We start from the raw sequence: 16,928 nt of genomic DNA, 5'->3' as shown, positions 1-16,928 counted from the left end.
AATGGCTAACATTACTGGTTGTTCTGCAAGGAATGGTGTAAGTATGGATGTTCAGATGTACTTTCTGTATTATCTCTATCTACCTTACTGAGTTAAAGTGTTTGTGACTGTGCTAAATGTATTAATAAACTATTTGTAAATATAGAAGAGTTCCTATAGTCTGAGTTGCAACTGTGTACATCGGGCTTCACAACTATATAGTAATTGTAATAATACTGGGCCTGATCTTGGGACAATAACCTGTCAACCCTCAAAGTGGTAACTGGGAAATCTTATACATAATCTATAGATCAGGCTACATCTTGAACATTCCGGCATCAAATTTCTCACATATTAAGTTCACATAATAAAAGTATCACAAATATACACTTCATATGTATATCATATACTGATAGAGGTCTAAAATTTTAAACACTAACAACCAAAACTGGGGCAGTACCTTCAACTCAAATAGATTGATGACGCAGTCATAGTTCAGTGATTCATGATGCATATTAATTTTTCTCTTGCCCCAGACTTTGGGCTGACTAAGCATGCATGCTTACTGTGACTAACCTGAGCCAAAAGCAGAGTCTCAAAGAAGCATTCTTGAGTTATATACTAGTACCTTTCCCAACAGTGTCCACACGTGTTCGCATAGATGAGGGCAGACTGGAGCCAGCAGCAGAGTCTGAGCTTCAATAAACTGGAAGACCAAGTCCCTGTGCATTCCTTCTATCGCTAGTTCTCGGTACTTATCTTTTGCCGCCTGAAACACAACCAGCACAGCCACCATTGAACATTCTAGCTGTCATGGAGAAATATTTCTTAAAAAGCCAATTTCTTTGCTTTAATATGTCTTTAAAATGTAAACTACTTAGAATCCGATAATGGATTATTAAAAGGACTATATTTTCTTAAACAGCTGGAAATGGAAGAGTACGAACTTCTGCCAATTGGACATAGTAGTTTTACATTATTATGGCTCTTAAAAAAAAAAAGACATCTATCGACACAGACATAAAAGTCAAAGATAACTGTAATTGTATATTAGGTGCTATCATTCTGGATGGCCCGTATAAAAGATGCCATTAAGTACTAAGAAAAACGGCAATAAATATGATCTATCATTCTGTACACTGTTCAGCCTGCCTAATCATATTCCTGAAAGACAAGTCAATCACGTAAAGCAGTCTCTACAAGATATTATTAAGTGAAATCAGATGGTTCTGCAGACACTTTAGAGAAATGCTGACACCTTATGAAACATTTTGAAAAACATTCCATTTCCAAATAGTTCTGCTGATGTATTTTCTGTATTTCTCATGTATATTATTCTTGTTTAAAAAAAGCTGAGGCAAGGAAACACTCTTTTTAACCATTTGTGCTTTTCTGCTGGATATTGCTCACCTAAGATCATAGGGCTCTATTTGCAATATCACAGCTGCTTCCTGTAGAAGTATTATGCCACAAACAGACCACCACGACCTCAGATCCTTACTTAATTTAGTTATTCCTGTTTCTCAGCACAATACGGACCCTGATTCAACTGTATAATTAAATAGGAATCAGAGACATCAGTATCAAAAGAAAAAGGCACATGATGTAACAAATGTCAGTATTTGGTTTCCTGCCCCTGAAGAGTAGGCCTCCTACCTGAAATTCAAAGAAGCCAGTTTTCAGAGCTTCCTTGAACATCATCTTCTCATAATTTTGATCTGTCTTTGTTATGCCTGCATTCATTTCGCTAGGAAGAAAAAAAGAGAAGAGAAAATATTAGCATCACACAGTCCAACGTACATAGCAATGGCAATAATAATTAAAGATAATGGTAATGAGACATTATAAATGACCCTGATCTGGCAGGAACACACACTAGTCTGACATTTGTTTGTTTCAAAGCATTGTTTATTTTATGAAGCTATTTCTACAGAATAATGAAACGTGAAAATTAGACTCACGATAAGAAACTAAAAACTACAAAGATATTTATTCTGAGAGGTACCTGGCAAAGACTCTGTCATTGAAGGTGCTGGGAGGCCCACTTCTTAAACTGTCCCTATTTGCAATCATTTCCTTCACCCACTCCACCCAGGTGTAGAGACGGAGAATACCAGCATCTGCCATGGCTTCCACAAAGTTGGCATCCTCAACTGTGTCGCCAGCATCAGCCAGTGCCAGACGCATGCCTAGAGGAATGAGAGACAGGATTAACTAACACGTCTGGCTCCACAGCCAACTAGTAAATGCAACTGCCTGAATCCTAACTGGTCTTTCATGCAGAGGGCCAGCAAAATGCAGACAAAACACTCGCCTATGAAGGACAAGCGTGTGTTGCAAGTGGACAATGTGAGTGAAAGCAGTGCCTCAAAAGGGATCTGGTTGATTGGAGTGAGGAGGGCAGCGTATCGCCTTGTTACAGGAGCGTGAGGGACAAAAACCATTGTGTCCCAAAAGGCAGGAATGATCTTGGGTGGGGACATGTCCAAAAAGAGAGGGGTATGAGTGAACAAAATAATGAGAGTCTAGCACAGCAGCAAAATTCTGCACTTTTCTCGTTCACTATCTGGGCCCTGGGCCTCAGAAGGGGACGTGCGACAAGAAAGGATGCCGAAAGGAGGTGCCAAAGAACCTTGCAGTTGATGAAAAAAAAAAAAAAAGATCCTTCCTACCGACCCAGAGTCCCTGATAACTAATGCCAGGATTAACATGTACTCTGCATTCTTACAGATACAAGAGCTCAGTGATTATTCACAGACAAGAGCAGCCGATAACCATTGTACTTCTTGCAATTCAAATATCAAAGCTGCAAATAAACCATCTTCCATCCTTGGAAGATGGCATGACAGACCCAAAAATTTAGCATCACTAAAACAAATGCAAGTTAACGGGCACTTACCATCTGCAGAAAACTTGTCAACAGCTTGGCTCAGGGTGAGGAAGTTGCCCGTAGACTTAGACATCTGAAAGAGAAGACAGACAAGAGAAATTCTGACATGTTCATGCTGCTCAGTCTGATAAACAAAGGAGGAAAGATGCAAATAAAACAAGCTGTCCCCACCTAAGAGGGTAGGATTGTGTCTCATTAATAACCAAGGTAGATGAGAGAGATTCCTGTGGCTTGCTCAGGACTTAGCTTTCTGCATTATCATGCAAGACACCCAAACTCAGCTCCTGATTCAGTCTCCTGTTTTCCATAATGGGCTTCTGTCAACATAACTACCACTGTTTGCACAGCATATGCTGCATCTACACTAGGGGGCTATGCCGGCATAGGCTCTGTGGTGTAGGCACAGCCTCAGTCTACACTGCAAACAGAGATGTGCCTGAAGCACATGTAGACGTGCTGAGCTATCTTCAATCTAGCTAGCTCGAACAGCAGCAGTGAAGCCAGGGCAGCAGCACAGGCTAGCCACCTGAGTACATACCTAGGGACCTGTAGAGATGGACAGTCCTTAATACTGCCTGTATTGCTATTGTTATTCAGGTTTGCTAGAACCAAGTTAGCTCCAGTATTTCTACATGTGTTGCAGTCACAATTCTGACAGAAGTGTAGCCATACCCTATGTCATGTAGGCATTTTTGACAATTATACCCTGAGGCTAAAGCACATTTAATTAACTTTGACAAAACATACTCAGTAAAGCAAATTTTGTCTGTATGAATGTTCCTCTCTTCCCCCACTTTCACTTCAAAATGAAATGCACCTTTAAAGTACTGTAATTAAGATTGTGACATAAGAAACACTCCCATAAAGGCAGGTAACCCTGAAACTCTGGGAGAATTTAAGCAGATACCTCAGGAAAACTTACAAAGCATTATTGGATCAGGTATGCTGATGATCTACACCAGGAGTCAGAAACCTTTCCGAAGTGGTGTGCCAAGTCTTCATTTATTCACTCTAATTTAAGGTTTCATGTACCAGTAATACATTTTAATGTTTTTAGAAGGTCTCTTTCTATAAGTCTATAATATATAACTAAACTATTGTTGTCTGTAAAGTAAATAAGGTTTTTAAAATGTTTAAGAAGCTTCATTTAAAATTAAATTAAAATGCAGAGCCCCCCCGACCGGTGGCCAGGACCCGGGCAGCATGAGTGCCACTGAAAATCAGGTTGCCTGCCACCTTCGGCACACATGCCACACGTTGCCTACCCCTGATCTATGCAGAACCATTAAGTGGGCAGACACTATAGTAGAAAACATAGACAGATGGAATGGAAGAAAGGCAGGCTCCTGCTTTGGATGATGGGTAACTGAGGCATTTAACGGGAGGAGGTAATCAGCATGCTAAATGCTGCCCTGATTGATCTGCTGGAAGGTATTTTTGAAGCGGGCCCAGGAGTTTCTAGTTGTCTTGACCATCACAAGAGTATAACAGATGAAAAACTGCTGTACCTTCTCAGAATTCAGGAGGAGATGTCCATTTGCTCTCACAGCTACAGGCCATTTGTCTCTGCATTTGAAGACACAAAATACGGAGTGTATTTTTATTTTAAAAAGCCATTACATTTTTTCTTCAATAAAGAACAAAAGTCTAGTGATTTCAGTTAGGAATGGGCATGTTTTTAAGTGGAACCTTCAAAAAAGGCACCTACTGGGGATCTTGAGGATTAATGTCACTTTGAAGACAACAGAGCTACAGTACATGTGCTAAGCCTTATTGCTACAATTCAAAAAACATGCACTACAGAGCTTTAAAAAAAAGCTATACTCCACTTACCCCCACCTTCTCCTCTCTTCAATTACATTTTTAATTTAAATTTAGTGCCAATGAAATTAGGGACCGATAGCAATGGATAAAGCCAGTTGTTTCACACACCTTTGCTGATAGCAGTAGTTTAGGAGCTCTAAGGATGCTTGAGAGAGGAAATTTGCCCCATTCCTGCTATGATGTTGATCAGCAGCTCCCAAACTTTATTGGTTCACATAATCACTTTCTTAAAGAATTGTTGAGAAGTGAATGGATGGAACATTAAGCTCACATACCACAATATGTAAACCAGTGGTCTTGATGGTATATACACATACTTGCAAAGCAGCCCACTAATAAACACACATGCTATCACCCAAGTCCCAAATACAGAACATCCTGTCAAGAGCCATTGATGGAGATATCAAGGCTGGAGCGTTTGTAGTTTTATCTCCACACTTGCTTGACATTGCTTCCAAACTTACCTTTGATCTGGCCACATGGCTACGTGGTTGTAGAGGTAATATGATAGATGGTTTGGGACAAGATCCTTGCCAGAGACTCTTAGATCCACAGGATACCAAAATTCAAACTCCTCCTTGAGTTTGTCTAACTTTTGCTTTGGAATCTGTGTCTTGGGAAATGGAGCAGCCCTGAAGAATATGTAATCCCAGACTTCTTTGGACATCTGATGCGCCCTGCATAGAAATATTAATGTCTTAATAAAGAACACACACACACAGAGTTAGTTTTTCTTTAAAAATCAGGATGTTTGTTTTTAACAAAACCTGAATCTGAGGCCTATCACTACATAATTCAAAAATTAGCACTTTACTAATTCAAAGTGATCTACAAACAATAACTAATGAATTCTCACAACAGACCCTATGAGCTAGTTACTCTTATTCCTATTTTACAGGTGATGAAAGTGAGACACAGAGGGTACATCTACACTTAAAAAAAAAAAACAATACTGCAGCAGCAAGCATCAGAGTCCAGGTCAGCTGACTCAGGCTCATACTACGGGACTAAAAATAGCAGCATAGACATTCCTGCTCAGACTGGAGCTTAATCTCTGACACCTGATGAGGGGAGGGTCATCTGACTCAGGCTCTGAGACTCACTGCTGTGGGGAGTTTTTTTTTTTTTTTTTTTTTTTTTACAGTGCAGATGTACCCAGAGAGGACTTGCCCTTGGACACAGAGGACTGAGTCGATGTCAGAGCAAGGCTCAGAACTCAGGATGTCCTGTCTCAGCCATACCCTTCTCTACTTGACAGTGTCCTCTGACTCCTGAAAAGCGAGGGGGATACAAACACCTTAATGCCCTGGAAACTTGATTTTATATCTCTTCCCCATTCCTGTGTGGGCATCCTTTGTGTCTTAAATACTATCCTGAAAACTCAGAACCAGAATTTAAGTCCTCCCCAAGCCTCTATGCCCAGGGGTCATTCACAGATACTACCATCCTTCTGGCGGAGGACAAGATTAAATCTCCTTCACATGTGTCAGCCCTTCCCCTTAGCTGTCACGGAGAGGACAGGAAGAGAAGAGGGAGGGAATTACTTGTTCAACACCACAAGGCAACCTCCCACTTCAGAGAGAGAGGATTTCGTCCCCATAGCAAGCACTCCCAGACTCTTCCCACACAGGCCAAGAGACAGAATCCCCACACAATTAACATTTTCTGATGATGAAAGGCATATACTATAAAACATGAGCAGCAGGACGACGGTAGTTTTAGAACAAATGTGCTACCCTGAAGTACGGTCTTAGAGATCACATACGAAGCCAAGGCTCTGGTCACCTGCAGTCATTCAAGATCCCTTGGCACTTATGGTATGGGAGATTTCATCTCCCATTTCTTGTGGGGATTTCATTGAAGTTTATTAGACTCTACCTGCTCTTATTTCCCCAAAGTTTTGAAAAATGTCTAGTTCTGGTGGATTATTGCTGAAAGGCTTTCAGGTATTGTCCTACCCTACAGGTTAGAGATGTGTGCTGTTACTCAACTGCTATGTTTCATGCCAAAGATCGCTGCACAATAGCAAAGGGTGAAGTGATCCCTAAACATCCCTTATTTACCACACAATAGTGTTAATCTCTGCAAAAAGTGCTTTGCAAACCTTGGATGTTTAGATGTTCTATATTAGGCAAAGCACACAATTTACAGGTGCATCTAAAATTCAATGCAATTCAGATTGCTCACTTCAGACCTTGTTTCCAGACATACCTAGTGCAAAAAATTTCTTCTGTATGTAATTAGAGGTGTTCTTTGAGTCAGATGAAATTTCTGCCAGGCTTCTTAAGATTAGTTTTTGTTGCAGGTACCTTATGTTGGAATTCCTTTCCAGATTAACTAAAGCATCAAACAAGGCTCCAAAGCCGACGTGTACAGGAGTGACAGAACTGGGAGGCCAGAAAGGCTAGAGCCCCTGCAGTGGAAATATTGTGAGGGCTCTGCCCCTCGCTAAACTTGCACGTGGGAGGTGTGGGGGCACACGCGGATGTGAGAATGAGACCCAGAGGGACTGAAGCAGCTGCCACAGGGCGCAGGATCGGGCTTGGGGAGCAGGACCCAAAAAGGCCACTGCGAGGCCCAGGAATAGGTAGAAACCCCAAGGACCCTCCTTTTCAGCCACGAACGGGCTCAGCTCCCCTCCCCCCACCAGCAGAGTCTGAATACCTCTCCTCACTCCCCTCCAATCCCTCTGTCCAACGTCTGCAGGAAGCTTCCATCCATTCCTCTATTCTCTCAGATGCATAAGTGAACTACTCTCCTGAACACATGGAACGCTAAACTAACACCCCAGCGTCAAAAGGGGAGAGTGGCAGTGGCAGGACACTTGGCTGTTCTTGTCCTGAAGAGAAGACTAAACACAAACTATCAGTCACAGGTCACAGTCACCCCATCTGAGAGGTCATGGAGCAGACCTGGCAAATATCCGAGCATAACTGCTTTTCACAGGGCACTTACCAAATGAGCCAGACCCCAAAAGTGAAACCTCTCCTTGGTATGTCAAACATCCTTCAGATTCGAGAGAGGAGAAAAAGCTAGAAGCCTTCCAAATAAATACTGGCTGCAGCATAGTAAAAATCCCAGTTTCTTAGAAAACTGCCAGTCTCTAGTGTGGGTTCATTTGTGATCAAGAGCAAGACCTATCCTTGTCCACTCTGTCCCCAGAAGCAGGCATGTAGAAGGGGATCAGCTGCAATTTGCTGAGGTTATAAGAAGTTACAAAGCAGATTTTTAGCAACTGCCACAGAAGTACTTGCAAGAGCCACAGTGAAACCAGTCAATCAGTTACCAAAATATCATGCAGTTTCCATTTGAAGGCAGCAAGTGCTGAGCAAAGGTGGTTACTTGCAAACAGATCTCCTTCAGCTGCCCTTGGAGGGACTCCCTTCTGTCCTTCCCAATTCCTCCAACGCTACCAGTCTAAAAGCTTTGCTAAATCGGGGCTCTGCCTTTATCTATGCTACTATTTATATATAATGCTCTAAGCACAGATCTGAAGAGTCGGCCTACAAGTTATGCCTTTGGAAAGAGCCAGAGCAGAAATACATTGAAACATACCATTCCTCACCAACCTGTACCCCTTACCTGATGCCAAGTGGAGAATCTCCTTGTCCACACAGATTATCTCCTTGCAGCAGATGAGCAACTGTGTAGAAGGCCATGTAGATAGTGGAATCGGAGAGAGATTCTATCAGCCACTGCTCATCCCAAGGTAAACGAGTACCTAAACAAAGACCCAAAAAAGATCGTCATTACCAGGCACAGGACACAATTCCCATTTGCAGAACTCACAACAGATGATGGGATTTTCAAAAGTTGCTGAGTGACTCGGAAGCACAAGTCCCACTGACTTTCAGTTGGACCTGCACTCTTAAATCACTTCAGTGCTTCTGAAAATCTCACTCAGGAGAATGGGCCAGTTGCAGCTGGTTTTTTGTTCTTGAACATCTTGGCAGACAGAGGGGATCCTTGCAGGGGACTGTCCTTAGCTTTCCTAATGCAACGGTCAGCTCACTTCTAAATTCAACAAACTGAAGCATCTGTTCATCTTATCGTTTGCTCTGCATGTTTCATAGAAAGAGATTATCCTGGCCTGTTGCCATACTGAGTCAGGTGGTATTGTACCAGGATCCTATTCTGTGAACTAAGAAGGATTGGGTCTGAATGAGAGACCTTCAAGGGAAACCTCCAGGCACTGCAGGAAATGGTACTGGTTCCTTCCATGTCATCTCTGAACAAATGGGCCATGCATGGTAATGGTGGGGGAGCTTTATTGCTGGTGGTGTTTCCATAAAAAAAATAAAACAGCTCCTGATTAACTCAAGTCATGTGGAAGATGTCATCTTTTTGATGTCCTGGGTCAAATTCTAATTGGGGTAATTCTGTTCTGCCTACCTAATTCCTCCCACTAACCTCTCAGTTAGATATTGTATTAGATTTAAAATGATCAGTATGTCTAGTGATTTTACATCTGATACCATATCTAATTGAGAGGTTAGTGGGAGGAATTAGGTCCTCTCCAGGTGAGGGTGGAGCAGCTGACTTTAGTAGAAGAGTTCAAGTATCTAGGAGTCGTTCACGAGTGATGGTAAGCAGGAGCATGAGATTGACCGGCGAATTCGTGCGGCGTCAACAGCGATGGGGGCGCCGTACCAATCTGTGGTGGTGAGGCGGGAGCTGAGTTCTTGGATGAAGCTCTCGGTCTACAGATTAATCTACGCCCCCATCCTCATCTATGGTCATGAACTTTGGGTAACGACTGAAAGGGCAAGATCATGGGTACAAGTAGCAGAAATGAGGTTCCTTCGCAGGGTGGCTGGGCTTACTCTCCAACACAGAGTGAGGGGCTTGGCTATTCAGGAGAGCCTCGGAGTAGAGCCGCTACTCCTCTGGATCGAGAGGAGCCAGCTGAGGTGGTTAGGGCACCTGATAAGGATGCCCCCTGGGAGGCTCCCTTTGGAACTTTACCGGGCACATCCCTCTGGAAGGAGGCCATTAGGCCAACCCAGGACTCGCTGGAGGGATTATATCTCCCAGCTGGCCTGGAAACACTGGAGAATCCCCCAGGAGGAGCTGGAACCTGTTGCAGAGGAAAGGGAGAATAGGGAGGACCAGATCTCCCTTTCCTCCATGCTGCTGCTGCAACCCTCACCAGGAAAAGCATGAATGGATGAAACAGTGAGAGTTACTCTCCTCAAGCAGCAAGTGAGGAAAAGCTGTGTGTTTTTCCTACCTAAGCCATATGTTCTTGAGCAGGCATGCTCCTGCAGCCAGCCCAGTGTAGCTTCAAAATTCCTTCTGGTCTCTTCACAAAACCTATGTGGAACAAACTATTATTAATCCTTGGTCTCCCACAGGGTTATGTTGTCAGCACATGCCACATCCCAACCTACACTTTATCCATCTCTTTCCCAGAACTTACGTCTCTAGATCCGTCAAGCAGTCAGATGCCTGCTTCTTCCAGTTTACTTCGCCATAATCTAGGTACCTTAAGATCAAGGAAAATAATTAGAATAAAGAAGTTCACATAAGGGTGCACCAGGGGGATAGGTTAAGTGATTTCACTTCACTCACCACTGGTCACAAAGAGCCACCACGCACTCATCCATGGACCTCGATATAACTTGTTTCTCAGGTTCCATATAAATCATTGCTTCACCCTGAGATAAAAGGGAAGAGGTATATTTATATCTTTATAGTTATAACACATAGGGCATTAAATGAAAGGAGTTTACCAATAATAAACCCCCTATTATAATCCCAACTGTGTGTGTAGATTCTCAGTTAAAAGGTGCTACAGAAGCACAAAGTCTTTACGGTTTAAAGCTATGTACAGATGGTAAAAATGTGTATAACAAGGCTTTAAAATATGATGCACAAAATCCTCAAGAACTAGACAAAATGGGGAATGGGAGGGAAGTGATTAGCTTTAACTCTGCACCCATATTCTGTATCAGAGAAACGAGATAGAGCACCACAGTACAGACTGAAGGGAATGATCCTGCACTGACAGAGATACAGACTAAATAACCAAAGCCTTTTCCATATAATCGCTATGATTCTACGGACTATGACTAGGCCATAAGACATGCATCTATATAAAGCAGTACGCACAAAGCTAAAAAATCCAGATGTCTCTTTCTACTTGATCCATCAGGTACAATACATTTCTCTTTATCTAAGAATACCATGCTTTGTTATAGCATCACTTTGTACTCTATTGCTACTGCTTTTTCCAAAGAACATCTAAGGCAACGTTTCTGTGGAAACAAGCCAATATATTTTATTTAGTGACTATCCTGCTATGGGAAAGACAAAGGATCATCTTGGAAAGCAGTATCCAAACTACCACATACATTGCCCACCATCTTCTTCTGTATAAGCTTCTTGACATCCTGGACTTTTTGCCCCTGGTACTCATCCACCAACATTATCTGTAAGGGAGAGACCATTGCAGAAGTTAGGTTTTCTTAAAAGGATTAAGTTTCAAGTATTATGTAAAAACAACCAGTTCTCTTGAGCTACAAGAAATACTGGTATTGTGACCTATGACGCATCTTAAATTAGATGCTGAAAATCTGCCTTTTTTTTTTTTAAATCCCCCTGAACTCCCACATATATATTTATACATTATATGTTTTACTTATGCACATTCAAACCAGGAGGGCTAGCTGGACATGCACACCCCTGCCACACAGGAAATTGGTCTTTGAATTCCAAATAGTTTAGATGGGCCGAGGCTTAGGGCACTGTGACAGAAGCCCCCTGAATGAGCTGAAATGGGGAAGAACCACCCTTCTGTCATTTTCTACCAGTCTCTTCAAGTCAAGGTTTGGAATGATGTTGACTGTTTCCTGAGAAAGGTGCATCCAGTATCCATACCATGGGCCTCATCTTGAGACAGACACACCTCCAGCCTCCCAACTGTGATTCTACACTATCCCCATAGCACATACAGAGGCTCACTTAAAGGGAAGTTCCTTAGAATGTGGGCCATTAAACAATCCCAAAAGGACCCGACACCCATCCCCAAAAAAATCTATACACCTTCGCCTTCCCGATTTATTAATCTATTACAGGGGTAGCCAACCTGAGCCTGAGAAGGAGCCAGAATTTACCAATGTAAGATGCCAAAGTGCCACAGTAATATGTTAGCAGCCCCCCCATCAGCTCTTGCCCACCCCCCCGGCTCCCAGCACCTCCCGCCCACCAGCAGGTCTGCCAATCAGCACCTCCCCCTCCCTCCCTGCACCTCCCGATCAGCTGTTTCATGGCATGCAGGAGGCTCTGGGGGGGAAGGGAGAGGAATGAGGGCACAGCAGGGTCAAGGCACATTGAAAAGTTGGCACCTGTAGCTCCAGCCCCGGAGCTAGTGCCTATACAAGGAGTGGCATGTGGCTTTGGAACCACACGTTGGCCACCCCAATCTGCCTCCTTTCAAATGTTTATCAACTTCAGTATAAAAAAAAAGTTTTCACAACACACCTAGGGAAGCCTAGTTACTTACTCCCTCATAAAATCCTTTCAGGTACACTCTCTCCTTAGCCTCTGTAAGTTTCTCTTTATCATTCTGGCTCTGGATTTTCAGCTCGTCACAGACCAATGGAGCAGAAAGACTGCCGTAGCCTGGGATTTCGATGATGGGCACCTGGGAATAGCATGGTATTGTCAGGATTTGTTTCAAATTGTGTGAACGCAACACAAGTCCTGCAGGGACTTGTCTCTTGAATTTCGCAGCCTTCAGTGGAAATTGTACTCTGAAGAAAATGCAGAGTCAAGTGCATTTTTCTTCCATGTTCACAATCCAACAACCAACATGGGAATTGAAACCAGAGATTTGGAGGTGAGGAAGAAAGGCATATATCTACCAATTGTGAAAATTCATGAGCATTATACTTGGATGATTTGCACAGAACAAGTGATATTATAGAGAAAACACCTATTAAAAGCAGCTGTCAAAGTTACAGCAGTCTTTGAATTCATGCTGTTTTATACATAGTGTGCTGCTTTCCAGAATTTACTGTTAATCAAATTTCGTGGAATTTTACAAAAATTCAACACAATGCCACTAGGCTCATCAGGAATTTCTGGCACTCCCCAGAGTGACTGCTGACTGCACATCTGCAAGCAATAACCCAATTTTTTCCCCTGTGCACGAGACAGACAAGGAGTACTGAGTAGCTAACTGAGAGGAGAGCAGGAGCAATGCAGAAAATCTGAGATGTATTTGGCTGTAATCTATACTCTCAAAATGACATACATGGCTGAATCTCCATAAACTTCATTAGCAGTAACAGAAGTGACATAGATATAGCACTTTGCATGGAGCAGATAATATACTCTCCATTAAATCAAGATTATCACAGAAGGTTTTAATCCACAAACAGAGACTCAAACTCTAAACTGAAGCCTCAAAGTAGCACTTGCTACAAAAATAGGATTTTGTGTAAAAAAAAAAAAAAAAAATTCAAAGTAGTGGAGCTTTGCTCCTTCAAGGCCACAGCCTAACAACTGCAGTTTCACAACTATGAGGGCAAGTTCTTCTGATGCTTCAAGCTCTTTTGGCTAATAAAGGATTTTAAAAACAAAATTTCTGAAAGGTATGCAAGCTCCTAATTCAATTTAAAAAAGCCATGTATATTTGAGAGACACACTTAGCTGCACTCACCGGTTCAAAAGGCAGGACCATTTCATCTTTAATTCCATATTTCCCTCTTAGGGCCTACAGAAGATGTTAAAAAAACAAACAAAAACATAAAACAGGGATTTTTTTAAAAACTTATTTTTCATTATGTGTAATTCCTTAACAAAAAGAATGTCCTTCTGAATGAATATATCATGCTCTCAGACATGCTGTCAACCCTATTTGCCCACCACTCCTTGGGAATTAAGAAATCTGGGTTCAGCCCCCCAATTTTGCCATCGATTTCCAGTTGGTCTCAGACAACTCATTAATCCCTATGTGGCTCAAGTTTCCCAGTTATAAAATGGGGAAAAATGCTACTTCTGTACCATCCAGGGTGTTGTGAGAATAAATACATTAGCATTTGTTAGGTGCTCAGGTACCACACTACCTAGAAAATTTATATGTCTAGACTTTAAGCTCTTCAGGGCAGGGAGCAGTCTCACTTATTTTTGAAACACCTAGCACGCTTTTGGTACTATATAATCAAATGGCTGCTACTTGGCTTATGTGAAATGAGTACAGTGGTCTCAGCCTAGTAACCAATGGCCAAGTGACCACACCAGAAAAATCCCTCTCACACCTGGTACTAATTTCCACCTTAATAGTCTTGTCAGCCCCACCCAAATAAAATAAAAATGATGAGGTTCTGGTACAGAATCATTTCCAAAGTCTGCACGAAAATGATAGTGAAGATCAGATTTTTTTAAAATATTATTTACAAGTGGATTCCAAACTAGAGTCTGCAACACTGTACACTTAGTTTGCACATAAGTTTAGAGGCCACACACGGAAGTTTCCTTAACTAAAAAAAAATGGTCCCCATTTTAGTTATCAATGTACTTGTTTTTGTCACTCAGAACACTCGAACTGTGAGCAATACAGATCTGAATGAGAGGCTGACCTGTTTTTTCTTCAAATCTCTCAGGGCTGCAATGTCATCAGGAGCATCAGATGGGACACTTGTAACCACTCCAGTGCCTTGCAAAAAAAATCAATCAGGTAACAAAAATCAATTAATATATACTATGAAACATGGGATGTAATGAACAGGCTCATGCAAGAAAATTACTTTTATCTTACCTTTATCTTCCTTAATTGTGAGCATAGGAAGAGCATAGATGACTTTGTAGGACGTTAAAGGGGCAGAGAGTGCAGCTCCAAGAATCTCCTGTGCAAGAGAGGAATATTAGAACAAGGAGCACTGTGTTGGCCTGGCTCAGAAGGAACCTACTGAGCTGATGTTCCTTTACATCAGCTGGTCTTCCCCACATAGTGCAAATAGATAAATAAATTAAAAGGCCATGACACAATTCAAACTGCAGAAGCCCTTCTTCTGCAAAGTAATTAGATACCATGCATATCCCTCTTTGGGACAGTATAATGGACTGTTTTATTCATTACTAGGAAATGAAGTACCAGATCCTGGAAGGAATTTAGAGAAGAGCAACAAAAATTATATAGAATTGGAGAACAGTACAGTGGATTATACCCATTCTCCAGACACAGAAGAATTTTGATAAAGGGATGGTTGAGTGGGGACAGACTGTCTCCAAATAACTGAAAAGTGTAAACAGCAAGGAGAGAACGGAATGGTTTATTGTGGTACATTTAGGTGAAAGAGAGTTAAAGGCTGAATATCAGAAAAAACTTCCAGAGGAGTATTAGACTGAAAAATAGACTCCCAAAGAAAATGGAGGAAGGAATTGAGAAATTTATAGCTAAATTGAATGAAGGACTGGAAAAGCACTCGTATTGTGAGGACCATTCATGCATTGACAAAGGGTTGGAGTAGGTGTCCTAGCAGTCTTCCCCACCTCCAATTTATATGGATTCTATCTTTAATAAGATGGAATACAATATTCCACCTTCTGTCCTTCATGTGACTTAGTAACACAAAGGACATTGTCAGGAAATCCAGTGCATCAAGTTTTAGCAGGTGGCATTCTAGTTAGACAGTGATGTAGAATGGCACACCCCAAAATGCCATTGAGTCAGCATTTTTATTCAACGTTCGTGAAGCTACATATGCTGAACACCTGGCCCAAGCATTAAAGACAGGGAGCAGTCAAAGGAAGTAGCTATTCTCACCCAGGGTGAACTGGGTATTTCAGTAGAGAATGATCCTAGACTCATTTAACTCATTCTAACTAACTATTCTTTCCCTTCCATTCTTTGTAGTAAAAATAACGAGTCACTGCTTTACATACTGCAACACACATTACTTGTGCCATTAGTTCTCAAATAAGATTGTGGCAACATTAACACATTTGTCCATAGATTACCAGACTAGTGCAGCTGTTTAATCTCCTCCCCATTCTTTATTTGGTCACTTAACACTCACCAAAAAGATACCAATATAGATTAAAGTGTCATCAAGTTTGTATGCCACAAATAGGCAAAGCACAATTCCTGCAGGAGTCCATAACTTGGCCTATAAGCTGCAAGATGCTCACCTCTCCCATCAGCTCCTTGACGACAGGTACCACTCCGTTATCTTTTGTAAAGCCCTGGTAGGACATGTTCCTGGCAGCTCTTTGGGTGCAGATAAAAATATCCCCATTCACAGTCTCAAAGCCAATGTACTTCATATCTGGGCGAACCCAACAGTTAGTCTGTCCAAACATGGTCTCTGGTCTTAGAGTAGCTGCCACCAAGAAGATATTTTTTCCTTTAAGGCCACTAAAATAAGATAGGGCACATTAAAATAAGAAAACTCGGTTTTTCCTGACCAACCTTTTTTTTTCTTTTTTTTTCTCTTTTTTTTTTTTTTTTTTTTCCAATTAAGGAGACTGGATCCCTATTGAATACATTTATAAAGGAGACTTGATGCCTTTCAGGAAGATACGTTTTAGTCAAATACAAGGTATTAGGCTCAATGCAGAGGTAACGGTTGAAATTCTGTGGTTTATGTTACACAAGAGGTAACACTAGATGATCTAATGGTTCCTCCTGGCCGGAAAATCCATGAATCTATGAGACCTACCTTAGCTTTGCAGGGTAAGGCTCTATCAACTTCATTTTTATTAACGTATATTCTTGAGGTCCAACACCCTAAGAGTCACACACAGAGACCAGTAGTCAATATAAAAGTCTACTTATGCAGCAAAAGTACCATTTCCCAAAAATCAATTCTACATTTTGTAGTAGCACAATTCAAATGCTATTTCAGGATCTTATATTGGGGTCCGTCAATAAACTAGACTTCCAATGATGTCAGTGGGAGCTTAGCAGCATACAGACTGCAGTACAGAGTCCTATTTATTCCTATGATCAAACACCTTACTCATCTAGGCTATTATATTACACCACTAAAGTAAATGAATTGGACTTCAGGGGGCATTGAATCATGCTCTTGTGCAAGTCAGGACATCAACTGCCAGATTATCACTCTGAGAAAACTGGCTACAGTTAACACTATCTGTTGCATGTGTCACAACAATTATTATTTTTTCTAGGGACATCCAAGCTTCCCATGTATTAATAGCTTGAGATCAGATAAGTCATATTAAATAAAGATATATTTAATAATCATTTTCAGCATACAGCATACTT

General features: G+C 41.6%; 1 protein-coding gene across 2 annotated transcripts in view; it reads right to left on the bottom strand.

The window, feature by feature from the left end:
• LARS1 (leucyl-tRNA synthetase 1) overlaps positions 1-16,928 on the bottom strand; it is a 47,806-nt gene that overhangs the window by 12,377 nt on the left and 18,501 nt on the right. For both annotated transcript variants that reach the window (XM_045028348.1, XM_045028349.1), the window contains exons 9-25: positions 16,360-16,427; positions 15,830-16,055; positions 14,457-14,544; positions 14,278-14,354; positions 13,359-13,412; positions 12,198-12,338; positions 11,047-11,124; positions 10,265-10,350; positions 10,113-10,178; positions 9,924-10,006; positions 8,276-8,414; positions 5,158-5,370; positions 4,378-4,435; positions 2,879-2,942; positions 1,985-2,168; positions 1,636-1,726; positions 608-748 (exon numbers count right to left, since the gene is read on the bottom strand). In XM_045028348.1, coding sequence (XP_044884283.1) covers positions 608-748; positions 1,636-1,726; positions 1,985-2,168; positions 2,879-2,942; positions 4,378-4,435; positions 5,158-5,370; positions 8,276-8,414; positions 9,924-10,006; positions 10,113-10,178; positions 10,265-10,350; positions 11,047-11,124; positions 12,198-12,338; positions 13,359-13,412; positions 14,278-14,354; positions 14,457-14,544; positions 15,830-16,055; positions 16,360-16,427 — 1,857 coding nt within the window. The remainder of the gene's footprint in view (positions 1-607; positions 749-1,635; positions 1,727-1,984; positions 2,169-2,878; positions 2,943-4,377; positions 4,436-5,157; positions 5,371-8,275; positions 8,415-9,923; positions 10,007-10,112; positions 10,179-10,264; positions 10,351-11,046; positions 11,125-12,197; positions 12,339-13,358; positions 13,413-14,277; positions 14,355-14,456; positions 14,545-15,829; positions 16,056-16,359; positions 16,428-16,928) is intronic.

Source organism: Mauremys mutica, chromosome 8 (genome assembly GCF_020497125.1).
Source record: "Mauremys mutica isolate MM-2020 ecotype Southern chromosome 8, ASM2049712v1, whole genome shotgun sequence".
In the NCBI taxonomy this organism is placed as follows: Eukaryota; Metazoa; Chordata; order Testudines; family Geoemydidae; genus Mauremys; species Mauremys mutica.
This window is presented reverse-complemented; position numbering and strand designations above follow the sequence as displayed.